We start from the raw sequence: 27,982 nt of genomic DNA on the forward strand, positions 1-27,982 counted from the left end.
GGTTCCTCGAACGAGGATGACTTGCTTCCACATGAGTTCACAGATGTTTCGATGAAGGACCCGATATTCCAGTTCTGAACTCCAGTTGAAAGGGTGGAAGGTGCCTATGCGTGGACTTTTTAACATGCGGTGACCGTTGCACAACAGCCACCACACGGGCTTGATAGAGCTCGGCCTTTATCCAGTGGCAAGGGTTAACTTGATCAGTATACTGAGAGGAGCAGCTCTAAGCGACCCCAGTCAGCGTACCAACATCTTTACAACCTCTTGAATTATACAGGAATTCATATGAATAAACCTACCTTGTTGTAGAGGAGGAGTAGAAAAAATATGAAGTTGTGTTCAATGAAAGTGGACGACGATATTGTGATATTTTTACTCAGCATACAGTTCCACGTGTTCGAGCTGACAAGGCAGCTGCCTCGATTCTCAATGTACGCCCTACGCACTCCAGGGACGACTTCTGAACCTCCGAGTTATGCCACCTTTACAGTCAGTGATCGCGTGCAGAGGGTGAGTCAGAGTGCTGCTAGATCACTGTGTGTATCGTATGGTTACTTTAGCTTTTGATTTAGAAACCAAGGTGAAGGGCCAGAGTCTGTAGTGTAGCACATCACTAAAGGTGAATGACAATGAAGTAATTCAGGACGTAGTATCACCAAGCTTGTGATTCTGAATGTTTATTGGAAAAATGAAAGACTAAAGATGAGGTATTACAAAGTTCTGAGACCCTTGCAAAGAATGAGTTGAGGGACCATCAGAATGGGGATGGGGGAGTGATGAAATAAAAGCTAAAGTTGAAGAGAGCAATTATAAGACTGAGATGGGGGAGGGGGAGCGAGTGCTAGAGAGTAATCCGTGTGTATGGGAACTTCCCCACACCACTGAAACATCCTAATGAGGCTAGGGGAGGACTTTTCTCGCTCCCCCCCCCCCCCCTCCCGCCCTGCCAGGATGGGCGGTGGAGGAGGTTAAATTCTGAAAAATCTGAAACCGGCCACAAACACACCTACTTCTGGTTTAACGGGGACGAGTTGGGACGGGGGTGAGTAACCTGCTCTCGAGAAACAGGTCAGGAATTTAAATATGTTAGTGAGGCTGCGTGCATCAGGTTTTAACATTTAATGGCTGGGATTCCCAGCTCTCTGGAAACCTGGCAGCTGAAGGGAGATGAGAGCAGCCGGATCCAGCAGGTAAATGCTTTTCCAGCACTGTTTGTATGCCAGGAGGAGCATTGAATCATAGAATGGTTACAGCACAGAAGGAGGCCATTCGGCCCATCAAGCCCAAACCGAATCTCTGCAAGAGCACTTCAGCTAGTCCCACTCCCCGCCTTTTCCCCATAGCCCTGCAAATTTTTTTCTTTCGGGTACTTATCCAATTCCCCTTTGAAAGCCACAATTGAATCTGCCTCCACCACCTTTTTCAAGCAGTGCATTCCAGATCCTAACCACTTGCTGCTTAAAAAAGTTTACCTCATGTCGCCTCTGGTACTTCTGCCAATCACTTTAAATCTGTGTCCGCTGGTTTTTGACTCTTCCGCCAATGGGAACAGTTTCTATCTGCTCTGTCTCGACCCTGTGTAGGAGTGCTCCCCCCCAACCCCTCCAAAGCTAACCTGTCATGATAGGCTGATTCCCTGTTGAGCCCCGCAATCCGATTTCCCCACCCCCCCCCCCCCCCCCCGGATCTCGAGGTCGACCCACGAATTCCCCCTCCCTCCCTCTTCTCCGCTCTTCAGCTGCTGCCTTCCACCCGCAGGCCTTCCCACTCAGCAGCCAACCAGCCTTTCAATCTGGCTGGCTGCCCGGTTGGACAAGGAAAATAAAGTCAAATGAGGTCCTGTCATCAAATTCGGCAGGACCTTGGCGTTGCCGGGTTTCCAGGCCACTACAACCTCCCTCCATGTAAATATCAGGTTCTTGGTGTCTGGGAGGGGGCGGGGTGGGGTGGAGACTAACCAGCAGTTATAATCCAGGTTATCTGAGATGATCCACCAGCAACAATTAAGACGTCCCTAACCATTGGGGGGTGCAAATCTGTAGGGAGCCTAATTACATGTGTTATGACACCATAATAGGAAGGACTCAGACTAGCTTGATGGTCAAAGGATAAAGGAATGCTATAGCTGTCATTGGTGATGTGTGAGTACAAATCCTGCTGTCTGATTTCACCAGATTTGCTCCATATTTCCAAAGGTCCAAATACTTATCCTGTTTAATTACATGGTATTGTTGGTAGTTAAAAATACATCATTAAACAACATGGACATTGCTCTCACAGAGACCCCAAGTTGGACACCATCTATTAAATAAACTTCTCAGTTAAAACATCCTCCTCTATAATGTTTCAGTAACAATAACTGCCTTAGTGGGACACACGCCTCACTGTGCCTTCATCATAATCCTTGATGATATGTGGCCATCCTTTTTACAGCATCTGAGGCATACTTTTCACTAGAATGAATGCACATCTCTCACTCACTATAACCAGCTCTAAGACACACCCCTCACTATAATGGGTTCCCTGTAATACACCGCTCCCTACAATACTATCTTTGTAACATGTTGCTCCCTGTAATACCATCTCTGTAATACACCATTTTCTGTAATATTCTTTCTGTAACATATCCTTCTCTAACACTCTGAATCACTACTGGATCTAGTAATGGAGAATAAACCAGAGCAGATAAGAGAAGTAAGCATGGGGGAACATCTCGGCAATAGTGATCATAACAAGGTTAGAAAACAATAATTGAGAAAGACTTAAGTAATACACAGACCAATGTATAGATTGGGGGGAAAAAGCTAATTTTGAGTGGATGAGAATGGAACTGGGGAAAGTAAATTGAAAAAAAAATGACAGATAAAGAGATAGAATAGCAAAGGAAAATATTTGAAATGTTGCTAATAGAAAAGCATCTAGAAACTAAAAATATAATAGAGCAGTCAGCACGGATTTCAAAAGTGAAAGTCATGCTTGACCAACCTTATTGAATTCATTGAAGGAGAAACAAAAAGTAGACAAGGGCAATGCAGTACATGTAATATATTTTGATTTTCAAAAGGCCTTTGTCGACTCATGACTGAGGTCAGGGGATGGGTAGCAGAATGGATAGCAAGCTGGCAACAAAACAGAAAACAGAGTAGAGATTAAAGATAGCTACTCAGATTGGCAAAAAAGGTGGGAAGTGGTGCTCCACAGGGATCGGTGATGGGACCACTGTTCACAATTTACATTAATGATTTGGACTCGGGGATCGGAAGTACAATTTTAAAATTTACGGATAACGTCAAATTGGAAGGAGTAGTTAATAAAAAGAGAGAATGTGACCAGATACAGGAAGACATTAATAAACTCGCAGAATGGGCATGTAATTGGCAAATTAATTTCAGTATAGATAAGTGTGAGGTGGTGCATTTTGGTAGGACGAATAAGGATCCCACATACTGCTTGGATAATAAAAGTCTGAATGGGGTAAAGTAGCAAAAGAATCTAGGAGTACAGATACACAAATCACAAAGTGGTGATGCAGGTTCATAACGCCATAGAATAGCACACCAAGCACTGGGGTTCATTTCTATAGGGATAGAGTTGAAAAGCAGGTAAGTTATGTTAAACTTGTATCGAACCCTGATCAGATCACACTTGGAGTACTGTGCACAATTCTGGCCTCCATAATTTTAAAAAGGTTATAGAAGCATTGATGAAGGTGCAAAGAAGATTCAAAAGGATGATACTAGACAGAGAATATACTTATCAGGAAAGGCTGAGCAGGCTGGGGCTCTTTACTTTAGAAAAGTGAAGGCTGACCTGATAGAGGTCTATCAAAGAATTTGATGGGTCAACCTGATAGAGAAAATGTTTCCACTTGTGGGGAGTCCAAACCTAGAGGTCATAAATATGAGATAGTCACTAATAAATCCAATAGGGAATTCAGGAGAACCTTCTTTACCCAAAGCGTGGTTAGAATGTGGAAAGTGCTACCATAAGGAGCAGTTAAGGCAAATAGCATAGAAGCAGTTAAGACAAATAGCATAGAAGCTTTTAAGGGGAAGCTAGATAAACACATAAGGGAGAAAGGAATAGAAGGATATGTTGATGGGGTTAGATGAAGTAAGGTGGGAGGAGGCTTGTGTGGAGCATAAATGCCAGCATAGACCAGATGGCCGAATGGCCTGTTTCTATGCTGTACACTCGATGTAATGTGTTGCTCACTGTAATATCCTCTTTGTAACACATTAGTTTCTGTAATATTCTCTCTAGCACTTTGCTCACTGCAGTACCCTTTCTAACATGCTGTTCTCTGTAATAGCCTCTCTAACAATTTCCTGTGATATTCTTTCTCTAACAAGTTGCTCTCTATAACACTATTATGTGTTGATCACTGTAATATCCTCCCTGTATTGTTCCCATCGCTGTAACACCCCGCTTCCTATATATTCTCTCAATAACTACTGGTCCCTGTAACATATAGTTCACTCTAATGTATTGTGATGAACTGTCATGAAAGAAACTGTTCATAAATCCCTCTCTGATAAAGAATCCAGCTTATCCCCAGCCACCCTCATATTACTTCCAAAGACTTTGTTCTAAAGTTGCTGCCCTATATTATAAAATGTTACTTTTTTCAGCCTGTAATTGAGTTATTTGCATGGTTCCAGTGATGATGCTCAAGGGTTCAACTGTTGCCCAGTATCACAACTAGGTGTCAATCACACTATGTAAAAGAACAATGAAACTGTCTGGTGCTTTAGTTTTCATTCTTCAGAACAAAGAGCAGGGATGAAGCAGATGGCTCAATGATGGAAGATAAGTTTTTCTGTTATAGTGATGGTATTATAGGTGCTTGTAGTGTAAGAAAGCTGGTCGATGATGGTTACGAAGTTCACCCTTCCTCTATAGTGTGTAGAGAGTTGTCTGATTGGCTATTAAGTTTACTCTTGCCCTGTGATATGCAAGTCTGATTATGGTCACTGAGCTCACTCATTTGCTGTCCCCTTTACAGGTTGTGATGTGGATGAATCAGAATTTCCTTGTACCTGAAGATATTGAGTGTCTGAGTATGCCGTTGGAAGTCTGCTTCATGTCTCTGAGAAATGGTGGACAGCTGAGCATTAAAATGAATACAAATGGAGAGGTAACATTGATTTACAAAAGTGATTTTACAAACAAGACCACAGACCCAAAGAAGTTTACAGGACAGAAGGAGGCCATTTGACCCATCATGTCGGTACTACCTTTGCTAGAATAATCCAAACTAATTTCACTGCCTTGCTCTCTCTCCATAGCTCTGTATCTTCCTCTACTTCAAATGTTTATCTATTTATCCCCTGCCTTACTTGCTCCTTTTGGCAAAGCATTCCATACTCTAAATTTCTCTTAACCTCATTCTCTTAGTGACAATTTTACATTGATGGCCCTCCTCATTAACTTTCAATCAGCGGAAATAGTTATTCCCTATTCACTCTATTAAAACTCTTCATAATTTTAAGAACCTCGATTAAATTTCCTCTTGGACTTCGCTGCACCATTTGAAAATAATCCAAGTATCTCAAATCTAACCTCATAATTGTAGTTCCTCATCCCTGGTATCGTCATGATGAATCTGAGCTCCTTATGGCTTTTATGTCCTTTCTCTAATGAGTCCCCCAAAACTGCCACAGTATGGTGCTGTGGTCTAACCATTGCGTTATAAAACTACATCATTACTTCTTTGCTCTTGTACTCTATATATGTTATTAGATTTTCTCTTGACCATAGAGGAAACCTCTTCTGAAATAGTAACGATTCATTCCGTTAACAACTGAACTTAAACCATACTCCCACAAACCTAAAGCCCCAATGACTGGCGCAAGGGGTTTGGTTGAAAGTACTAACCCCCAGATACTCCCAGCAGCTTACTCGAGTGTGTATTCATCAAACACACACATTTTGTTTTACTTTAGACAACCAACAACTATAGGCAGGAAGGCTGTAAATTTCCAAGTTTCCTATTCAGGAAGACTTGTGTCACTGAGAAACTTAAAGGTGAAGACAGCAATTCAGTCTTAATACTAGTGGCAAACCAGACTCCCCACCCACCCTTTTCTTTAACCACTGTCTGTTTCACCTGTGACAGAGACTGTAGTTCTCTTATTGGAATGTGCAGCCACCTAAGAACTCATGCTAAGAGTGGAAGCAAGTCTTCCTCGATTCCGAGGGACTGCCTATGATGATGAATACTAGGGAATCCTCACAGCTAAGTTTTCTTTATTTTTGATTTTAATGCTCATGTTTACCATTTTCACTGGAGTAGATTGTTTTGGAGCAGGTGATTGTTCAATATCTGTCTTTCAACAACCGATGACAGTCATAAAGAAATAATTTACATTTATATAACACCCATCAGAACCTCAGGATGAATACATGGCTTGAGGAATGGTGCAAGAGGGAGGGATTCAAATTCCTGGGATATTGGAGACGGTTCTGGGGAGGTGGGACCAGTACAAACCGGACGGTCTGTACCTGGGCAGGACCAGAACCAATATCCTAGGGGGAGTGTTTGCTCGTGCTGTTGGGGAGGGTTTAAACTAATATGGCAGGGGGATGGGAACCTATGCAGGGAGACAGAGGGAAGTAGAATGGGGGCAGAAGCAAAAGATAGAAGAAAAGTAAAAGTGGAGGGCAGAGAAACCCAAGGCAAAAATCAAAAAGGGCCACATTATAGCAAAATTCTAAAGGGGCCAAGGTGTGTAAAAAAGACAAGCCTGAAGGCTCTGTGCCTCAATGCGAGGAATATTCGTGATAAGGTGGACGAATTAACTGCGCAGGCAGCTATTAACGAATATGATGTAATTGGGATTACGGAGACATGGCTCCATAGTGACCAAGGCTGGGAACTCAACATCCAGGGATATTCAACAATCAGGAAGGATAGACAGAAAGGAAAAGGAGGTGGGGTAGCGTTGCTGGTTAAAGAGGAAATTAACGCAATAGTAAGGAAGGACATTAGCTTGGATGATGTGGAATCTGTATGGGTCGAGCTGCGGAATACCAAAGGGCAGAAAACGCTAGTGGGAGTTGTGTACAGGCCACCAAACAGTAGTAGTGAGGTTGGGGACAGCATCAAACAAGAAATTAAGGATGCGTGCAATAAGGGTACAGCAGTTATCATGGGTGACTTTAATCTACATATAGATTGGGCTAACCAAACTGGCAACGATACAATGGAGGGGGACTTCCTGGAGTGTATTAGGGATGATTTTCTAGACCAATATGTCGAGGAAACAACTAGAGAGCTGGCCATCCTAGATTGGGTGATGTGTAATGAGAAAGGACTAATTAGCAATCTTGTGGTATAAGGCCCCTTGGGAATGAGTGACCATAATATGGTAGAATTCTTTATTAAGATGGAGAGTGACACAGTTAACTCAGAGACTAGGGTCCTGAACTTCGGGAAAGGTAACTTCGATGGTATGCGACGTGAATTGGCTAGAATAGACTGGCGAATGATACTTAAAGGGTTGACGGTGGATAGGCAATGGCAAACATTTAAGGATCACATGGATGAACTTCAGCAATTGTACATCCCAGAGTAAAAATAAAATGGGGAAGGTGGCTCAATCATGGCTAACAAGGGAAATTAAGGATAGTGTTAAATCCAAGGAAGAGGCATATAAATTGGCCAGAAAAAGCAGCAAACCTGAGGACTGGGAGAAATTTAGAATTCAGCAGAGGAGGACAAAGGATTTAATTAGGAGGGGGAAAATAGAGTATGAGAGGAAGCTTGTTGGGAACATAAAAACTGACTGCAAAAGCTTCTATAGATATGTGAAGAGAAAAAGATTAGTGAAGACAAACGTAGGTCCCTTGCAGTCAGAATCAGGTGAATTTATAATGGGGAACAAAGAAATGGCAGACCAGTTGAACAAATACTTTGGTTCTATCTTCATGAAGGGAGACACAAATTATCTTCCGGAAATACTAGGGGACAGAGGGTCCAGGGAGAAGGAGGAACTGAAGGAAATCCTTATTAGTCAGGAAATTGTATTAGGAAAATTGATGGGATTGAAGGCCGATAAATCCCCAGGGCCTGATAGTCTGCCAGAGTACTTAAGGAATTGGCCCTAGAAATATTGGATGCATTGGTGATCACTTTTCAGCAGTCTATTGACTCTGGGTCAGTTCCTATGGACTGGAGGGTAGCTAATGTAACACCACTTTTTAAGAAAGGAGGGAGAGAGAAAATGGGGAATTATAGACCGGTTAGCCTGACATCAGTAGTGGGAAAATGTTGGAATCAATTATTAAAGATGAAATAACAGCGCATTTGGAAAGCAGTAACAGGATCGGTCCAAGTCGGCATGGATTTATGAAAGGGAAATCATGCTTGACAAATCTTCTGGAATTTTTTGAAGATGTAACTAGTAGAGTGGACAGCGGAGAACCAGTGGATGTGGTGTGTTGGGACTTTCAAGAGGCTTTTGACAAGGTCCCACACAAGAGATTGGTGTGCAAAATTAGAGCACACGGTACTGGGGTAATGTATTGACGTCGATAGAGAACTGGTTGGCAGACAGGAAGCAGAGCGTCTGGATAAACGGGTCATTTTCAGAATGGCAGGCAGTGACTAGTGTGGTGCCGCAGGGCTCGGTGCTGGGACCCCAGCTATTTACAATATATATCAATGATTTAGATGAAGGAATTGAGTGTAATATCTCCAAGTTTGCAGATGACACCAAGCTGGGTGTCGGTGTGAACTTCGAGGAGGATGCTAAGAGGCTGCAGGGTGACTTGGGCAGGTTGGGTGAGTGGGCAAATGCATGGCAGATGCAGTATAATGTGGATAAATGTGAGGTTATCTACTTTGGTGGCAAAAACATGAAGGCAGAATATTATCTGAATGGCGGCAGATTAGGGAAAAAGGAGGTGCAACGAGACCTGGTTGTCATGGTACATCAGTCGTTGAAAGTTGGCATGCAGGTACAACAGGTGGTGAAGAAGGCAAATGGCATGTTGGCCTTCATAGCTAGGGGATTTGGGTATAGGAGCAGGAAGGTCTTACTGCAGTTGTACAGGGCCTTGGTGATGCCTCACCTGGAATATTGTGTTCAGTTTTGGTTTCCTAATCTGAGGAAGGACGTTCTTGCTATTGAGGAGTGCAGCGAAGGTTCACCAGACTGATTCCCGGGATGGCAGGACTGACATATGAGGAGAGACTGGATCGACTGTGCCTGTATTCACTGGAGTTTAGAAGAATGAGAGGGGATCTCATAGAAACATATAAAATACTGACGGGACTGGACAGGTTGGATGCAGGAAGAATGTTCCCGATGTTGGGGAAGTCCAGAACCAGGGGACACAGTCTAAGGATAAGGGGTAAGCCATTTAGGACCGAGATGAGGAGCAACTTCTTCACTCAGAGTTGTTAACCTGTGGAATTCTCTGCCGCAGAGAGTTGTTGATGCCAGTTTGTTGGATATATTCAAGAGGGCATTAGATATGGCCCTTACGGCTAAAGGGATCAAAGGGTAGGGAGAGAAAGCAGGGAAGGAGTACTGAGGAGATGATCAGCCATGATCTTATTGAATGATGGTGCAGGCTCGAAGGGCTGAATGGCCTACTCCTTCTGCACCTATTTTCTATGTTTCTATGTCCCAAAGCACATTATAGCTAATTAAATACTTTTGAAATGTCACTGTTATAATGTAGGAAATGCAGCAGCCAATTTATGCACAGCAAAGTTCCACAAACAGCAATGAGATAAATAACCAGACATTCTATTTTACTGATGTTAGTTGAGGGATAAATATTTTCAATGCACCAGGTGAATTCTACTGCTATTCTTCGAATATTGTCATGGGATCTTTTACATACACTTATGAGGACAGCTGGGGCCTGGGTTTAATATCTCATCCAAAAGATGGTATCTCTGACAGTGCTGTGCTCCCACAGTACTGCACTGAAGTGTCAGCCTAGATTATGTGCTCAAGTTTCTGAAGTGGAGCTTTAAACCCATGATCTTCTTAGACGCAAAAGTGCTACCACCAGGCCAAGACTGACACTTGCGTGGATAAATAAATGAGAGTAAGAATCTTTGCTAGACTTCAACCTGCTGTAGATCTCATTCTTATTGGTAGAGTGATATATGGGACTGCAGTCAGGGCTTTCTAGTTTGTTTTTAGCTTTGAATTTTAACATACATTGTTATATCTCTGGTTCTGTAAGAAAAGTTATTAAAGGTATGGAAATGTCCATAATACTAAAATTTTCCCACCCCCTGGTGTTACTGAATATATGTGATAATCTAAAACTGTGCTAGTTCCCTTCCTCTCTCATTACTAAAAGCTTTGATACTGTAAAACCCTGCTAGCCCCTTCCCCCTTCTGTGATAGTAGAAGTCTTTACTACTGTAATGCCCTGATGACCCTCCAACCCCATTTCTTGATACTGTAAAACCCTACTATCCTTTGTTACTAAATGTGCCTCCTATAGTAAAACCCTGATAGCCTGCTGTCTACTATTGATCGTCAGTGATGCAATGAAACTTACATAACTCCTCACAACACATCTAGTGGGGCAAATTTACCCAAGATGTCCAGCTGCCCCGATCAGGGTTTTCAAGGAAGATGGACAATCTGTATGCTATGACACTGAATCAACTTTCTATCTGCAACTCCAAGACTGTCCCCTTCCAATTGCTTTGGGATGGCAAATGACGCAGGACTGGGTGCAGCAGAAGTGTATCCATTCCAAAATATCCCTGAGCTTATGGGGAGCATGATGTTGTTATTATCATAAGATCATGGATTCAATTCCTATTCCAGAGACTTGAACACGTAATCTAGGCTGACACTTCAGTGCAGTACCGAGGCAGTGCTGTACTGTCGGGGGTGCTGTCTTTCAGATGTGACATTGAAATGAGGTTCCATCATCCCGTTCGGGTGGCTGCAAAAGATCCCATGGCACTATTTGAAGAAGTGCAGAGGTCTTCTGGCCAACACTTCTTCCTCAACTGACATCACTAAAACAGATGCTTGAGTCATGTATCATTGCTGTTTGTGGAACCTTGCTGTGCGTAAAATGCGTGCCATGTTTCCCAACCGTGACTGCAATTTGAAAATACTTCATTGGCTGTAAGGTGCTTTAGGACATCATTAGGTTACGAGAGGCGCTATATAAATGCAAGTTCTTTTTTAATGGATTAGTCTCCCATCTTCCTTCTCATCTGAAATTGATTGAGCTCTATAGGAATTTGGAAAAGTGAACTCTCAGGAAATTGAATTTACTCAAGTCCCTAAAAGAGTTAGAGAAAAAACCCTCCATAGTAACATTTTCCATCTTTCTCGTCTTTTTTTGATCTAATGTTGTTTCAATACAAAACACTTTGAATTTAGAAATCATGGTTGTGCCTCAAGGGGGCAGCAAGTGTAAATATTAAATTCAGTACTCTTATTACAAACCAGATGTGTTCAGAGTAAGAATTTATTCCAAAACAAACTCCATGCAGTTTTCTTTCAACAATTACTTTTGAAATATTTGTATTTCCAGGGATCCTGAAGCTCATTGATGTTACGCAATCTGTTTATAGATCCACTGTGGACTGTTACTTTCATCAGATTCCAAACATTTGCTGTTATTGAGCAGATACTTATTCAGTGGTGTTGGGGGGTGAGGGATGGGTGTGAGTGTGGGGGAGGAAAGAATGATAATTCTGAAAACAGGCATTGACACCATGACAGCAGACACACTCCAATATTCAGTTCACAATGTGCGCCATGTATCTGTGGGTCCTTTCTTTTTGCAACACTCTCACAGCTCTTGAAATGATATCTGCAACCTTTTCAGCACTGAATGTAATACTTAAGCATTGACTGAAGCTATCCAGTCTATGTGAGTATCCACAAGGTCAGTCAAGTATTGGGATGTATTTCAAAGGCAAATACACGGCTATTGTGTGTTTGTCTCAATGGATCCGACTTGTTGCAGCAAGCGTTGACCTTTGAAAGAACTGCAACTTGCAAATAATCATACTCTGTACAATTTCTTAATTTTTTTTAATATGTTTCCAGGAACCATCAAGGTCAGTTTTGTGAACTAAACATTCTTGTTCGAGCTGTGTCTGCCAGTGGCCTGCTGTTATGCCACCTAACCTACAAGAAAGGTTATTTGATAACAAAAGGAATTCAGTGATATTAACCTTGTATAGCTCCATAGTGAGACCCCATTTGGAACATTGCATCCTTGGGCAACCCACCTTTAAGTGGAGATTAATGCATTGGGAAAATCAACAAGGATGATTCTAGGAATCAAAATACTCAGTTACAAGGATAGATTTCAAGAATTGACCTCCTTGTTAATGGAAAAATAGATTAACAGGGACCATGAGCCAAGTTTTTTTTAAAAACTCCTCCCTCCTCTTCCTGTCATTTTTCTTCCTTCTTCCTTCTTCCTCTCAGGAAGGCATCTGTGATTGCCCAATGCTCTCTGGTACTTTTCCCAAATGGTCATTATTTATATGTGAACTAGACTAAGTTTAGACAGGTTATGCTACTTCACAGGGCATCACAGTTGAGCATGAGTTTGATCCTGTCCTCACACACAAGTACCTCAAAATAAAGGTCAGGAGTGAGTACCCTGGCCAAATTCAACTTGTCTAACTCGAAGGTGCTGTGGTCAATTGTAGCGCCACTTGGGACACGTAGGCTGAGATCAGTTAACTTAGCAGAGACTGCAGGAGTCAATCTGGAGGCCTTCCTGTTTGTACAGTTCAGCTATGCTTTGTTTAACTAATTGAGACATCAGAGAGTCACAGGTCTGTAACTGTTCAGAGGCCTGGATATTGTGGGTAGTCAGTATACTCAACTTAAACTGTGATATCAGAGTTGGGGAACACAAGGACAACGTTTCGAAAGCCTCAAACAACATATGTCGAATAAATTCCTCATAGTGTTGTGTGGATTGAATCCTTTAAGAAGACTGGATGAGTGTCTGGTTAAGAACTGGTCTGAAGGTGAACAGACTAAGTATAGATGTAGAATACCAATACTGTATGAAATCCTGCAGTTGTCATCCTGTTAGCACCTCGGGGATGGCATTGATGCATGTAGTCAGGGCTGAATATTATAGTTTTAATGTTAAATTGAGATCCTCCCAATATCTTTGATGCTTAGTGGAATTTATCTGTAGTTGTTCACCTCACTGAGGAGATTAAAGCAGTTAGGTTGAGTGGCGTGACATTTTTTGGAACGAGGAGAGTATCATGGGCTGACTTGTTCTTTCTCATTGTATGCTTTCTCACTGTTGTGTTGTTATTCTTTTTAGGGAATAATTGGAATTGCTTCTTGTTTAATGTGTCTCTTTCCACTTCTGGGAAGTGGCTTCAGATCTGATTCAGTGCCAGGAGATGAAGGTCTCCCCTCTCTGGCAGAGGATATGATGGTTCTGTGATTGAATGTAGGATTGTGTCAGATCATAGAAGTTTACAGCATGGAAGGAGGCCATTTCATGTCCATGTCGTCCAACAGCCTAATCCCACTTTCCAGCTCTAGGTCCGTAACCCTGCAGGTTACAGCACTTCAGGTGCACATTCAAGTACTTTTTAAATGTAGTGAGGGTTTCTACCTCTACCACCCTTTCAGGCACCCTTCCATGTCTGAATTCTAGACCCCCCACAACCCTTTGGGTGAAGAAATTTCTCCTCAAATCCCCTCTAAACCTTCTACCAATTACTTTAAATTTATGCTCCCTGGTTGTTGACCCCTCTAATGATGACATCTTGTTCCCTGACTTTACTTCAGAAGGTATCTGCTTTCGATGATCATTTCCACGGGTATTTATTCCCACCAAACAGATCACCATCAGAACAGAGGATATTGACCTTGCTGGTGAAATCATCCAGTCCCTGGCATCCTTCCTGGCTATTGAAGACCTCCAGGTGGAAGCAGACTTCCCAGCTTATTTTGCGGAGCTGCGCCAGATACTTGTGCAGGTAGTTGTGCTACTTATCCAATAACTCCCACATATATATATATATATGTCAACCATCAGTATTTGAAGCTGATAGTGTTTGAACTCATGTTAACATTTCACTGGAAAAAATCTTTTCATTCAAATTGGAGGTTCATGGAATGAACCAAACAGGTCAGCTGAATCGTTAGTCTGTCAGAACCAATAAATCAGATGTTACTTTCTCCCACTGTTGGTGGCAGGAACTTGATCAGAATTTATTTAAAGATGAGCCGCTGGTTTCTGAAAATCACAGTTCCAAGTGTGTTTGTTTATTATTTATTCACAAAGAAAAGTTGCATATAACAAATAAGTTGCTAAAACTTGTTTTTTTTCAAAGGATTTTCTGGGCATGCCCATCTGTTGTCTTATATGAAGGTTTATTTTCTTCAAAGCTACTTGCAGTTACTTTTTTGAAATAAGGAGGATGATCTATGTCATTGGAATTGTGAAATTACCATGATTTGGAAATAAAATGGAGTGGGGCTGAAATGGTATTGATTTTACTTAATTAAAAAAAAACATACTGAAACTCTCAAATTTAGCATTTTAAACAGCGTACTACTTCGATGTGGGATGTAGCCTGTTTTGGATGAGTTGTAGCATCAGTTATGTCTGATAGCTTTCAAAGCTGCTTCCAGTTTGTTTATGTGCTCCAAGTGAATGTCCCTTTGTTACCATGGAGGTCCCTTTGCTACCATAGGGTATCTAGGGAGAGAGCCCATGTCAGCTGTATTAGTGGCCAGCACCATATGGAAATGCGAAGGCATTAATAATCGATTAAGTATTGGGCCAAGTGGCACGCTGTACCTCACCTGTACATGTCTTTGTGAAAAACAATAGATTACAAAGAAGAGTACAGTAGATTATAAACATCAGACTACAGTGGTCGTTACCTGTTTCTGCAAACTATTTTTGTGCACTTTAGTTTTTTTTATTGATTGTGGCGTGTAATGGTTTTATTTCTAATTTAAGAAAAGAAACCTTTTTGACAGGGACTTTAAAAAATGTTTTAAATTCAGGGGAGGAACATCATGTATTCATCCACTATTATCATCAATGGTAATTTCTAGTCTTTTGTGTCTTAAAAATGGAAAATATTTGAAATGCACACCTGGAAAAGGAAACAAAAGTGAAAACAAATCTGTAAATGCATGAAACACAATACTTAGCTAGCATCCGCTGACATACACCTGTGTATTTCCAGCAGTTTCTGTTTTTCCTCTTCAATAAGGGCAAGATGGTTCAAAGTATCGGTGTGACCTTTCACCAGAAGTTGGTTCTCGGGTTTTGTTTCCCTGATAATGACTAACCCTTATTCCATACCCTCAAAGCTGCATAGAAATGTACATAATTTAATTTAAAATCATTAAATCAACATGCCCTCAATCCAGGTAATCCTCAGCCTGTCTCTGGGGCCTGGGACAAGAACTGTTTCGATAGTGAGATAGATTTGTCCTGTGAGAGTAGCATATATGTATGCGTTGTAAAATGTTTAGATTCACAAATTAACATGATAGAATCATACAGAACGAGGCCATTCAGCCCATTGCTATACAAGAGTAAGGAAGTCTTGCTCCAATTGTACAGGGCTTTGGTGAGACCACACCTGGAGTACTGTGCACAGTCTTGGTCTCTGTACCTAAGGAAGGATATACTTGCCTTAGAGGCAGCGCAACGAAGGTTCACTAGACTGAGTCCTGGGATGAGAGGATTGTCCTATGAGATGAGATTGAGTAGAATGGGCCTATACTTTCTGGAGTTTAGAAGAATGAGAGGCGATCTCATTGAAACATAAAATTCTGAGTGGTCTTGACAGGGTAGATGCTGAGAGGCTATTTCCCCTGGCCCGAGAGTCTAGAACTAGGGGGAATAGTCTCAGGATAAGGGGCTGGCCGTTTAGGACTGAGATGAGGAGAAATGTCTTCACTCAGAAGGTTGGAATTCTCTACCTCAGAGGAGTAGAGGGAGGAATGGAGTCAACATTTGCCTCAGTGAAGAAGTGAGGGGAGTGCCAAAGTTACCTCGGGGTTGTTGCAGGAGTGGAGGTTATTCGGGAAGCGATTTTGCTCAGGGAGCTTAGGGAGACGGGGTTCTGGGCTCGAATGCTGTCTCAGCTGAGGGTTGGTGCTGCTGTGTGATTTGTCCTCACCAGTGTATTGTATCATTGGAGACTGTGGTGAGGGGGAGGGGGGAAAGTGGTGTGAATTTTATTCTGTGGGAGAGGGGTGTTTCATCTCATTTGGAGTTTTACCTTGCTGTTCTGTCAGGAATCGGGGAGTTCTGAGCACTATCTTTCTGAAGGCCTCATACAAGCATCTGGTCGCGGGTGACTTTCAACTCAATCTTAGCTTAACTTTTTCTTTTTTTTTGTTAAAGAAGGTTCTTACAGAATTTTTAAAGCTGGTCTGTGCTTTTTCTAAATCGATTTTCAAAAAGAATTTCCTGTGTGATTCCAAAGGTGTTTTTTTCAAGGATTGAGTGGATCTTTTATGTAACGTTATATCATGTAACATTGTTCACAGTGCAACATAGAGGAGCAATTTCTTTGGTATGTTGTGACCAAGCACCATTTATAATATGTAATAGATTTATAGCACACAATGTTTTGGACTGTGGGTCAGCTGCTGCTATTAAATTATATTAATGTTGCGTGGTACAGTTGGAGTTTAGTTTTATATTTACAGACTTCAAACACTCAGGGAGTTGATGGATCAATGAAATGAACTGAACAAGGAAAATGTAATGGATTAATTTATAACTGGAACAGAGCTATATATTTAATTGCTAGTTAGTGGGTTGAGAGTGCTCAGGAATGAATTACTTAATTTGCCATGTGGAGACCTTCAATTTGTTATACAGTATGAGAGGAATTATGGAAGATTGCATGATTTAATTTGAAGTGAAGTTGGAACTATTTATTTAATTGTTGGTACTAGTTTAGGGAATGTTACCTACTTAATCTTTATTTTTAAGTTAGCATGCTGTGGTTGGATAAATGATGAGAGTTCTGAAAATTAATCTTTTTAAGACTAAGTACAATAAAATAATGTTGATAAAATAAAAAATGTCCATTTAAAACTGGATTAAAAGTAATAGAGAAATAATATATAGTAGCAGGAGCACTTAATATTTGATATGAAATGTTTCTGAAACTAGTAAATAGAAAAAAAAAATCATAAAATGTAAGATTTTCTATTGGAAAATTGATTAAAATAAATCAGAATTTACTTTAAGGAACAGGGTGGGGCTGTCTGAGGGACTGGATGAACCATGTGGAAATGAAATTAAGAGCTGGGGCAGGACAGACTGCACTCTAGTCTAATGAGAGGGCTGGGGTAAATGGGAAGGTACTACAGCATGGCCAATGCTGGTATTTAAAAATACATGGACACCTCAAAGGGGGGCTGGAGGAAGTGTCACAGACAGCTCATGCAAAAATTAAACTCATAGTTTGAGTGTTCCCATAGTCTCTATTGAGCTTGGCAGTCACAACTGGGCTAGAGCAAATGGGGCCGATGCTAGTATTTTAAAAAAAAACATTAGTGACACTGCTTGTGCTTTGTTCTGAATAAGTATTTTAACTTATAATATTTTCATTCTCTTATCTACTTTTCTTATTGAATTGCACTGTTTTAATATTTAATTCCCCTTTTTTAACCTTGTTATTCCTCTGTTTATTATTTTTTACGCCCCCTCCCCCACCATGCATTGCACCATTCCCTAAAGGACAGCTGACCTTCTCTCAGTGCTCTAACGGGGTACTGAATAATTCACTGTGTCTAGACACAGCTTTCACCTTTTAAGACCTTGGTTCCTATCCATTGCGACACAGATCTTCGGCTTCTGATGGGAGACTGGCTGATGCATATTTAAATATAAGTCTTTCATCTTTTGGTTCAAGTCCAGTTCGGACAGAGATTATGAAGATTTCGTCCTCTGATAGCAGATGGAATATACATATATTACACAGCACAAAGAGACTCCCATATTCAGCATATATAGTGCTGATCTGCCAGGCATGCCTTATGGGCCACTTGGGAGCTGGAAAAAGCCACATTAAGAGGGATAATAGTACCTCAATTATTGGGGCAGTTTTAATAGATTCTTGCATACTTGGCCCTGTAATACAGATGCAGCCTCCATTGTTTCTGATCAAATTGTATCCTATTGCTCTAGCAAACCAGTGCTAAATACGCTGATTTGTACTGCTCTGTCTCAACAGGTAGATGGCTACCATTCTGTGCATCAAAAACTCACTGCAGAGATGGCCGATCACTCTAACCTGGTCCGTAGCTTGCTGGTCCGGGCAGAGGATGCACGACTAATGGGAGATATGTGAGTAACCAATGTGGCAACGAGGATCGAATGTGATATAGAAGGGTCAAATAAACTAGTATGGCTGAACAGTCTGTCTACAAGACATCCCATTATGATGACCCTTTTTTAGATGCAAATCATGGTGTTCAAAGCTTGTTGCATGTCTGCCTGCAGCCTAGCAATATAAGCTAGCCTGAAATCTCTATAATCTCAACTGTAGGTGAATGATTGAAAAGGAGAAATTAAGTTACAAATTTACTGCCAGAAATAGCTTTAAGTTCAGTGGGTAAATGTGCCAGCCATTTTGGTACTCGGTCACATAGACCATCAGGTCCCTGGTTCCTATCGAGTGGAGGGTAGCCAATGTAACCCCACTTTTTAAAAAAGGAGGGAGAGAGAAAACAGGGAATTATAGACCGGTCAGCCTGACCTCAGTAGTGGGTAAAATGATGGAATCAATTATTAAGGATGTCATAGCAGCGCATTTGGAAAGAGGTGACATGATAGGTCCAAGTCAGCATGTATTTGTAAAAGGAAAATCATGCTTGACAAATCTTCTGGAATTTTTTGAGGATGTTTCCAGTAGAGTGGACAAGGGAGTGGTATATTTGGACTTTCAGAAGGCTTTCGACAAGGTCCCACACAAGAGATTAATGTGCAAAGTTAAAGCACATGGGATTGGGGGTAGTGTGCTGACATGGATTGAGAACTGGTTGTCAGACAGAAAGCAAAGAGTAGGAGTAAATGGGTACTTTTCAGAATGGCAGACAGTGACTAGTGGGGTACCGCAAGGTTCTGTGCTGGGGCCTCAGCTGTTTACACTGTACATTAATGATTTAGACGAGGAGATTAAATGTAGTATCTCCAAATTTGTGGCTGACACTAAGTTGGGTGGCAGTGTGAGTTGCGAAGAGGATGATATGAGGCTGCAGAGTGACTTGGATAGGTTAGGCGAGTGGGCAAATGCATGGCAGATGAAGTATAATGTGGATAAATGTGAGGTTATCCACTTTGGTGGTAAAAACAGAGAGACAGACTATTATCTGAATGGTGACAGATTAGGAAAAGGAGAGGTGCAACAAGACCTGGGTGTCATCAGTCATTGAAGGTTGGCATGCAAGTACAGCAGGCGGTTAAGAAAGCAAATGGCATGTTGGCCTTCATAGCGAGGGGATTTGAGTACAGGGGCAGGGAGGTGTTGCTACAGTTGTACAGGGCCTTGGTGAGGCCACACCTGGAGTATTGTGTACAGTTTTGGTCTCCTAACTTGAGGAAGGACATTCTTGCTATTGAGGGAGTGCAGCGAAGGTTCACCAGACTGATTCCCGGGATGGTGGGACTGACCTATCAAGAAAGACTGGATCAACTGGGCTTGTATTCACTGGAGTTCAGAAGAATGAGAGGGGACCTCATAGAAACGTTTAAAATTCTGACGGGTTTAGACAGGTTGGATGCAGGAAGAATGTTCCCAATGTTGGGGAAGTCCAGAACCAGGGGTCACAGTCTAAGAATAAGGGGTAAGCCATTTAGGACCAAGATGAGGAGAAACTTCTTCACCCAGAGAATGGTGAACCTGTGGAATTCTCTACCACAGAAAGTAGTTGAGGCCAATTCACTAAATATATTCAAAAGGGAGTTAGATGAAGTCCTTACTACTCGGGGGATCAAGGGGTATGGCGAGAAAGCAGGAAGGGGGTACTGAATTTGCATGTTCAGCCATTAACTCATTGAATGGCAGTGCAGGCTAGAAGGGCCGAATGGCCTACTCCTGCACCTATTTTCTATGTTTCTATGTTCAATCCTTGGTCTGTGCTGGATTGGCTGATCTCTGCTAGGGTAGCAACTGGGGACATTACAGTTGGTTTCAACATCCCTGCACGAGAGAGAGAGAGAGGAGGGGGTGGAAATTCAACCAGAGTTGGTGCTGCTGATTGTTGTACAGTACCCTGAAAAGTGCACGTCCATGGAGATCGGGCGAGGACAGGAATGGGCTCAACTGTGATGATTCATGGTGTAAACCGAAAAATGTGCACCGCTCATAGCGGTAAGAAAACACTCTAGAAAAGAGTCACTATTATTTAAATATGAAAAGTCAAAGATAAGAAAAGACCATTTGGCCCATTGAACCTTGGGATGTTTTGATAATAAAGGCACTGTATAAATGTAATATGTTGCTATTGGTCTAAAGTTGCCTGCCCACCTTGCTGTAATATTCCGCACCAATATCCAAACCAGTTAGTACTTTATATAACTCGGTGATCTCAGATTTATAATGATTGTGCTAGTATCTACTGCTTTTTGTGGGAGAGTGTTCCACACTTCTGCCACCCTTTGCGTGAAGAAGTGTTTCCTAACTACTCTCCTAAACATCCTGGCTCTGATTGTAAGGTTATGTCCCCTTGTCCTAGACGCCCCCTCCAGCGGAAAAAGTTTCTTTCTATCTACCCTATCGATTCATTTCAAAATCCTAAAAACCTCAATCAAATCACCCCGTAACCGTCTATATTTCAGGAATACAAGACTAGTTTATGTAATCTCTCCTCATAATTTAACCCTGGGAGCATTCTGGGGAATCTGCACTACATTCCAAAGCCAATATATCCTTTCAAAGGTGCGGTGCCCAGAACGGTACACAATACTCCAGATGTGGCCTTCCTAAGGCTTTGTACAGTTGTAGCAAGACTTCTCCCCCTTTATATTGTAGCCCTCTAGTTATAAAGGCTATTATTCCATTAGCCTTTTTGCTTATTTTTTTTGGTACGTGATCACTACATTTTAGTGATGTGTACACGGACCCCTAAATCACTTTGGACCTCCACTGTTTCTAGCTTTTCACCATTTAAAAAAAAAAATCAGATCTATCCTTTTATGGTCCAAAATGGATGACCTCACACTTCCCTACAATGAAATTCTATCTGCCACAGTTTTGCCCACTCATTTAATCGATCAGTGTCTCTTTGTAATGTTATGCTCCCGTCTACATTACTTACAATGTCACCAATCTTTGTGTCATCGGAAAACTTGGATATATTGCTCTCTATTGTGTTATCCAAGTCATTAATAAATCAGCGCGACTGCTGCCAACGAACCAGAAGTAGTGCGCAGGAGCAGTTCCAGTGTGTTTTTATTGTTTGTTGTTGCCGGATTTCCCAAAATGAGGAATAAAGAAGCGGATTAAAAAAAAATATCTTGTTCAATGTAGCTTAATTTATTAATTGTGTGAATTGTAGAATTTATTCAGGTATGAGCCACTTGTTTGTGCACTAAATTGTGGTTGGTCAGAATCAGCAGTTTTCAGGTGTGGGATAGAAACATAGAAAATAGGTGCAGGAGTAGGCCATTCGGCCCCTCGAGCCTGCATTGCCACTCAATAAGATCATGGCTGATCATTCCCTCAGTACCCCTTTCCTGCTTTCTCTCCATACCCCTTGATCCCTTTAGCCGTAACTCCCTCTTGAATATATCCAATGAACTGGCATCAACAACTCTCTGCGGTAGAGTATTCCACAGGTTAACAACTCTCTGAGTGAAGAAGTTTCTCCTCATCTCAGTCCTAAATGGCCTACCCCTTATCCTAAGACTGTGTCCCCTGGTTCTGGACTTCCCCATCATCGGGAACATTCTTCCCGCATCTAACTTGTCCAGTCCCATCAGAATCTTGTAAGTTTCTATGAGATCCCCTCTCATCCTTCTAAACTCCAGTGTATAAAGGCCCAGTTGATCCAATCTCTCCTCATATGTCAGTCCCGCCATCCCGGAATCAGTCTGGTGAACCTTCGCTGCACTCCCTCAATAGCAATAACATCCTTCCTCAGATTAGGAAACCAAAGCTGAACACAATATTCCAGGTGAGGCCTCACCAAGGCCCTGTACAACTGCAGTAACACCTCCCTGATCCTATACTCAAATCCCCTAGCTATCAAGGCCAACATACCATTTGCCTTCTTCACTGCCTGCATGCCAACTTTCAATGACTGATGAACCATGAGACCCAGGCCTCATTGCACCTCCCCCTTTTCTAATCTGCCGCCATTCAGATAATAATCTGCCTTCGTGTTTTTGCCCCGAGCACCGTCTATTTTGCCCACGGGGAGTTGGGTTTGTTAATAGTTTGCAAATTACCGTTCTGAGACTAGAAGCATTCGGAGATTCCTGTAACAGTCGTAGGGACAGTAGATTGGGAATCTCTAACATTAATGAAACTTTATTAGTGTTGTGCTTCAGCACTTCTCAGATTCTCCGACTGTTGTGGTGAACGTTATTTTTTAAATTTGGGATCTGACAGTTGTGTGCAGAATGCTTCTGTGCAGTTTCCCTGGACCTGAAGGCCTACATCCTAAGGTTTTGAAAGAGGTGGCTATAGAGATAGTGGATGCATTGGCTGTCATTTTCCAAAATTCCATAGATTCTAGAATGGTTCCCACAGATTGGAAGGTAGCTGATGTAACACCGCTAATTAAGAAAGGAGGGAAGAGAGAAAACTGGGAACTCCAGACCAGTTAGTCTGACATCAGTAGTCGGGAAAATGCTAGAATCTATTATTAAGGATGTGGTAACAGGGCACTTAGAAAATAATAATAGGATTAAGCAGAGTCAACATGGATTTATGAAAGGAAAATCATGTTTGACAAATCTGTTAAGAGTCTTTTGAAGTTGTAACTAGCAGAATAGATATGGCGGGGGAACCAGTGGATGTGGTGTATTTGGATTTTCAGACATTCGATAAGGTGCCATACAAGAGGTTATTGAACAAAATTAGGGCTCATGGGATTGGGGATAATATACAGGTTGTACCTCTCCAGTCTGGGATTCTCTAGTCCGGAAACATCCTTGGTCCGGCATCAGTCCTGGCATGGGTGGCACCATTGAAATAAAATCGTGGCTCCACGTGTTAAACGTATGTGTGATGTATTTTGGATGACAAATCTTGGCAGCCTCGCCCTGGCCAGCTGGACGTTTTACACACTGGCTGGTACTGTGGTTTGACACGTGCTCCTTGCTGCCGAGGCCGCCTCTCCTTGCCTGATTGGTGGCGGGCGCGCATGCTCTGAAGGCTGCAGCGCTGGGCTGAACCGACATTTTTCCCTCCCTCCAGTCTTGCGGGGGAGAAGGGGGGGCGGGGGGGTTGTGTGTGTGCGTGTGTCGGTGCGAGGAGGCTGCTGCTTCCACCAGTCAGGCTCTGCTCGCGGCTTACACAAGGACTGACGCCTGGAGTAGGATCATGGGTAAGGGTCGGCGTCTCTCCTTGACTTTATCCTCCGCCTTATCTCCGATCTCTAGTTTTTTGTGTGTGTATGGTGTTGGTGTTCTTTGAGGTAAGTGGGCCAGGGAAGGGAAGGGCAGATGGCTGACTGAGGTGCCAAAGCTGGGCCTGAGAATTAAAAAAAACAGAGTGATTTTGGACAACTAAATGCTGTGCAGTAGGCTTCCGCGCAGCATATGCGCAGAACATGTCCGGGTTGTTGTCAGCAGCGTTGCCACCAGCTGACCTCCCGTGGTTCGGAAAATTCTCTGGTCTGGCACCAGTCAGGTCCCAAGGGTGCCGGACCAGAGAGGTCCAACTGTACTAGCATGGATTGAGAATTGGTTAACAGACAGAAAACAGAGTAGGAATAAACGGGTAATTTTCGGGTTGGCAGGCTGTAACTAGTGGGATGCCGCAAGGGGGCCTCAGCTATTCACAATCTATATCAATGATTTAGATGAGGGAATCAAATTTAATGTATCCAAGTTTGCTGATGATACAAAGCTAGGTGGAAATGTAAGTTGTGAGGAGGTTGCAAAGTGACTTCAAGGGGATATAGACAGGCTAAGTGAATGGGCAAGAACATGGCAAATGGAATATAATGTGGAGAAATGTGAAGTTATCCACTTTGGTTGGAAATATAGAAAAGCAAAGTATTTTTAAATGGTGAGAGATTGGGAAATGTTGGTGTTTAGAGGGACCTGGGTGTCCTTGTAAACAAGTCACAAAGTTAACATGCAGGTACAGCAAGCAATTAAGAAAGCAAATGGTGTGTTGCCCTTTATTACAAGAGGATTTTAGTACAAGAGTAAAGATGACTTACTGCAATTATATAGGGCTCTGGTGAAGACCGCACCTGGATTATTGTGTACAGTTTTGGTCTCCTTACCTAAAGAAGGATATACTTGCCATAAAGGGAGTGCAACAAAAGTTCACCAGACTGATTCCTGGGATGGGGGGATTGTCCTATGAGGAGAGATTGAGTAGACTAGGCCTATATTCACAGTTTAAAAGAATGAGAGGTGATCTCATTGAAAGATACAATATTCTTACAGGACTTGACAGGGTAGATGCAGGGAGGATGTTTCCTCTGACTGAGGAGTCTAAACCATTGGTCATAGTCTCAGAATAAGGGGTCGGCCATTTAGGACTGAGAGGGTGGTGAATCTTTGGAATTCTCTACCCCAGCGGGCTGTGGAGGTTCAGTCTTTGAGTATATTCAAGCCAGAGATTGATAGATTTTTTGATATTAAGAGAATCGAGAGATATGAGGACAGTTCAGGAAAGTGGAGTTGAGGTGGAAGATCAGCCATGATCTCATTGAATGGCGGAGCAGGCTCGAGGGGCTGAACGGCCTACTCCTGCTCCTAATTCTTACGTTCTTATCTTATGTTCCGGTAACTTCTAGTTCGTTGGCAGCAGTCACTCCGTTAATAAATACAGTGAGTAGTTGAGGTCCCACCAGTTATTGGAAACGCCAGGGTGTGGGTTTAGAGTGAGTTTTCTCCTTAACTCATCAAACCATCCATCTACCGTGAATTTCATTGTAGGCACCGCCGTCCTCGAGCAGGAGAGCAAAACGAGCTAGAGCAAATCGGCAGCTCGGTTTACAAGGAAATTGGGCAGAGTGTAGTACACTGTCGCCTGTTTTGCACTATTGCCCAAGACAAATTTTACCCTCTCCATATCCTCCTTTGATTGATTACCTTTCCCTCACGCAGGAGCAATGTTGTTAGTACAATTATATAAAGCTAAACGGTGAGAATTATTATCCCAGAACTGCACTGTCTGCATTTTTACACCATAGTAAGGTGTGATGCTAGGTGTGTGAAATTTTCATGTGATGACCACTCGAATTCTGGAAAATGATTCAGCAATACAACGTGAATCTTCTTCCTCAAAACTTGGGATGTGTCTGGAGAGAGAACTTTGAGCTGTATAACACTGGGGGGGGGGGGGGGGGGGGGGGAGGTGCTGGTAGGCACAGGTCTATCATTGCTTGCAAAAATGGTTGAAGTTATGAATTAAGACAACAGACATATCACATGACATTAAGTCTATTGGCCTCAGTGTGTTTCTCCTTACCCCCCCCCCCAAAAGAAAAACATAGCATATAGCCTCCACTACAGTAAACAAAGCTAGTGGAGCAGAGATGGTGAAGAGGAGATTTTATAGAGGTGTTCAAAATCATGAAGGATTTAGATGGAGTAAATAAAGGGGAACTGTTTCCAATGGCTGGTCGATAATGAGCGGGCAGTGATTTAAGGTAATTGGCAAAAGAACCAGAGGTGACATGAGGAAAAACTTTTTTACGCAGAAAAGCAAAATTCGGTCAGGCAGAGTCAGCATGGATTTATGAAGGGGAAGTCATGTTTGACAAATTTGCTGGAGTTCTTTGAGGATGTAACGAACAGGGTGGGAGCGGGCGGGGAAGTGGAGCTGAGTCCATGATCAGACCAGTCATGATCTTATTGAATGGCGGAGCAGGCTCGAGGGGCTGTATGGCCTACTCCTGTTCCTATTTCTTCTGTTCTTATGAGTCTATGAAAGTACTGCTGCACTTTCGCTGTAACCGTATTTGACGTTCTCTTCATTGACAAGTAGAACTCAGCTTGGTTTCAGTTGTGTGGTGGTGTTTTGGGGGAAGCGCAAACCATATAGTGTTGGGAGGATGCACATGCCACATGTTGTTTAGCATCTTTTGAGATAACCAAAGAACTGGTATGGTGAGGACACCCAGCTTTCAAAGAATGAGAGTTACTCTGCTGAGTAATCAAATCAAGTAATCAAGAACTTTGTTTTTCATCCCCAAGCTGTTTTTCTTTCTCTGTTTAGGAGGAGTATGAAGAAGGGATACATGGAACTTTACGACTTAAATCGAGATTTGATAAATGGTTACAAGATTCGCTGTAACAACCACACACAGCTTCTCACCTGTCTGCGAGTAGTGAATCTGGCGATACAGAGGGCAGGGCGCCTACGAGGTGAGTTAAAGGGTAGTATAGTGATCTCAGAAGTAAACACGAATGGTTAGAAAGGTAACTAGTAGAAATGAAAAGAGTGCAAATGGGGCAGATACCTGGTGGTGCGAGTTTCCTGTATCTAACTACCTGGAGACTGGTACACACACAGGACATTAGGAAAACGAAAATCAGCTTCACTGACTGCTCCTGAAGTGTTCAAAAGATGTTGGGTCAATCTGTGATTCAGCAGAGTTTGGAGGAGGAAATCATGGAAACCTGGTCAGTTGAGACCTGACACAGCAGGCAAGCTGGATGGACTGAATTCCCTATTCCTGTTGTAAAATTCAGCATTTAATAAATAAAACGAAAAGCTACGCGTTACGCACAGAGCTGTCCATTAGTAAAAGTGAAAAATGCAGTGAATGTGAAAACCCACCATTCAGTGAAAGCTTCTAGTCTATTTGAAACTATCGATTCGACTAACCTGGATGTATATCTAGAGCCTTTGACTGTAAGTGAAACAGTTAGAATCATAGAAATTTATGGCACAGAAGGAGGTCATTCGATCCATCATGTCTATGCCGTTCAAAAAATAGCTATCCAGCCTTATCCCACTTTCCAGCTCTTGGTCCTTAGCCCTGTAGGTTCTGGGACTTCAAGTGTATATCCAAGTACTTTTTAAACATGATTAGGGTTTCTGTCTCTACCTCTTTCAGACAGTGAGTTTCAGACACACACCACCCTCTGGGTGAAAAAGTTCTCCTCAACTCCCCTCTAATCCTTCTACCCAATTACTTTAAATCTCTGCCTTCTGGTTATTGACCTCTCAGCCCTGGGAAATAGGTCCTTCCTATCCACTCTATCTCAGCCCCTCATAATTTTAAACACCTCAATTAAGTCTCCCCTCAGCCTCCTCTGTTCCAAAGGAAACAACCCCAGCCTATCCAATCTTTCTTCCTAGCTAAAATTCTCCAGTCCTGGCAACATCCTCGTAAATCTCCTCTGTACCCTTTCTATTGCAATCACATCTTTCCTGTAACGTGGTGACCAAAACTGTACACAGTACTCTAGCTGTGGCCTAACTAGTATTTTATACTAGTTCATCACAACCTTCTTTAGATTACTGGGAGACCAGATGTGTAATATTGCACAAATCTGCCCATTACAGAGTGCAAGCTTGTGCATCACCTTCCCAACCTCTAGTAATGCTAACTTCTGGGGAAGGCAAAACAAAGAAATCCATTGATCAGTTTCAGGAAAACCCAGGAGAAATTGTACTATTGTGCAATGGGGCTCTGTTCAACAAGAAACAAAATTGTCATTAATTTAAACATAGAAAATAGTCAGTTTCACGATCACTTTCAAAGCTGTCTGACTGCTACTTTATGTGAAAGGGTTGAACTGATTTGGTTACTAATGAACTGAAGTTGTTCTTGGCACATTGAAGCCATTTTGTTCTCTAACA

At 42.3% G+C, this 27,982-nt stretch overlaps 1 protein-coding gene across 4 annotated transcripts in view; it reads left to right on the plus strand.

Moving 5' to 3' along the window:
• The window catches only part of bbs2 (Bardet-Biedl syndrome 2), an 87,975-nt gene that overhangs the window by 48,855 nt on the left and 11,138 nt on the right, over positions 1-27,982 (plus strand). For 2 of the 4 annotated variants that reach the window (XR_011596341.1, XM_070897797.1), the window contains exons 13-17: positions 384-513; positions 5,009-5,140; positions 13,835-13,975; positions 18,215-18,327; positions 26,390-26,538. Coding sequence is in view for 3 of the 4 variants with exons in the window: in XM_070897797.1 (XP_070753898.1) it covers positions 384-513; positions 5,009-5,140; positions 13,835-13,975; positions 18,215-18,327; positions 26,390-26,538 (665 nt within the window). In the remaining variant the exon portion in view is untranslated. The remainder of the gene's footprint in view (positions 1-383; positions 514-5,008; positions 5,141-13,834; positions 13,976-18,214; positions 18,328-26,389; positions 26,539-27,982) is intronic. The other 2 variants (XM_070897798.1, XM_070897799.1) reach the window with 2 other exon arrangements.

Source organism: Pristiophorus japonicus, chromosome 13 (genome assembly GCF_044704955.1).
Source record: "Pristiophorus japonicus isolate sPriJap1 chromosome 13, sPriJap1.hap1, whole genome shotgun sequence".
In the NCBI taxonomy this organism is placed as follows: Eukaryota; Metazoa; Chordata; class Chondrichthyes; family Pristiophoridae; genus Pristiophorus; species Pristiophorus japonicus.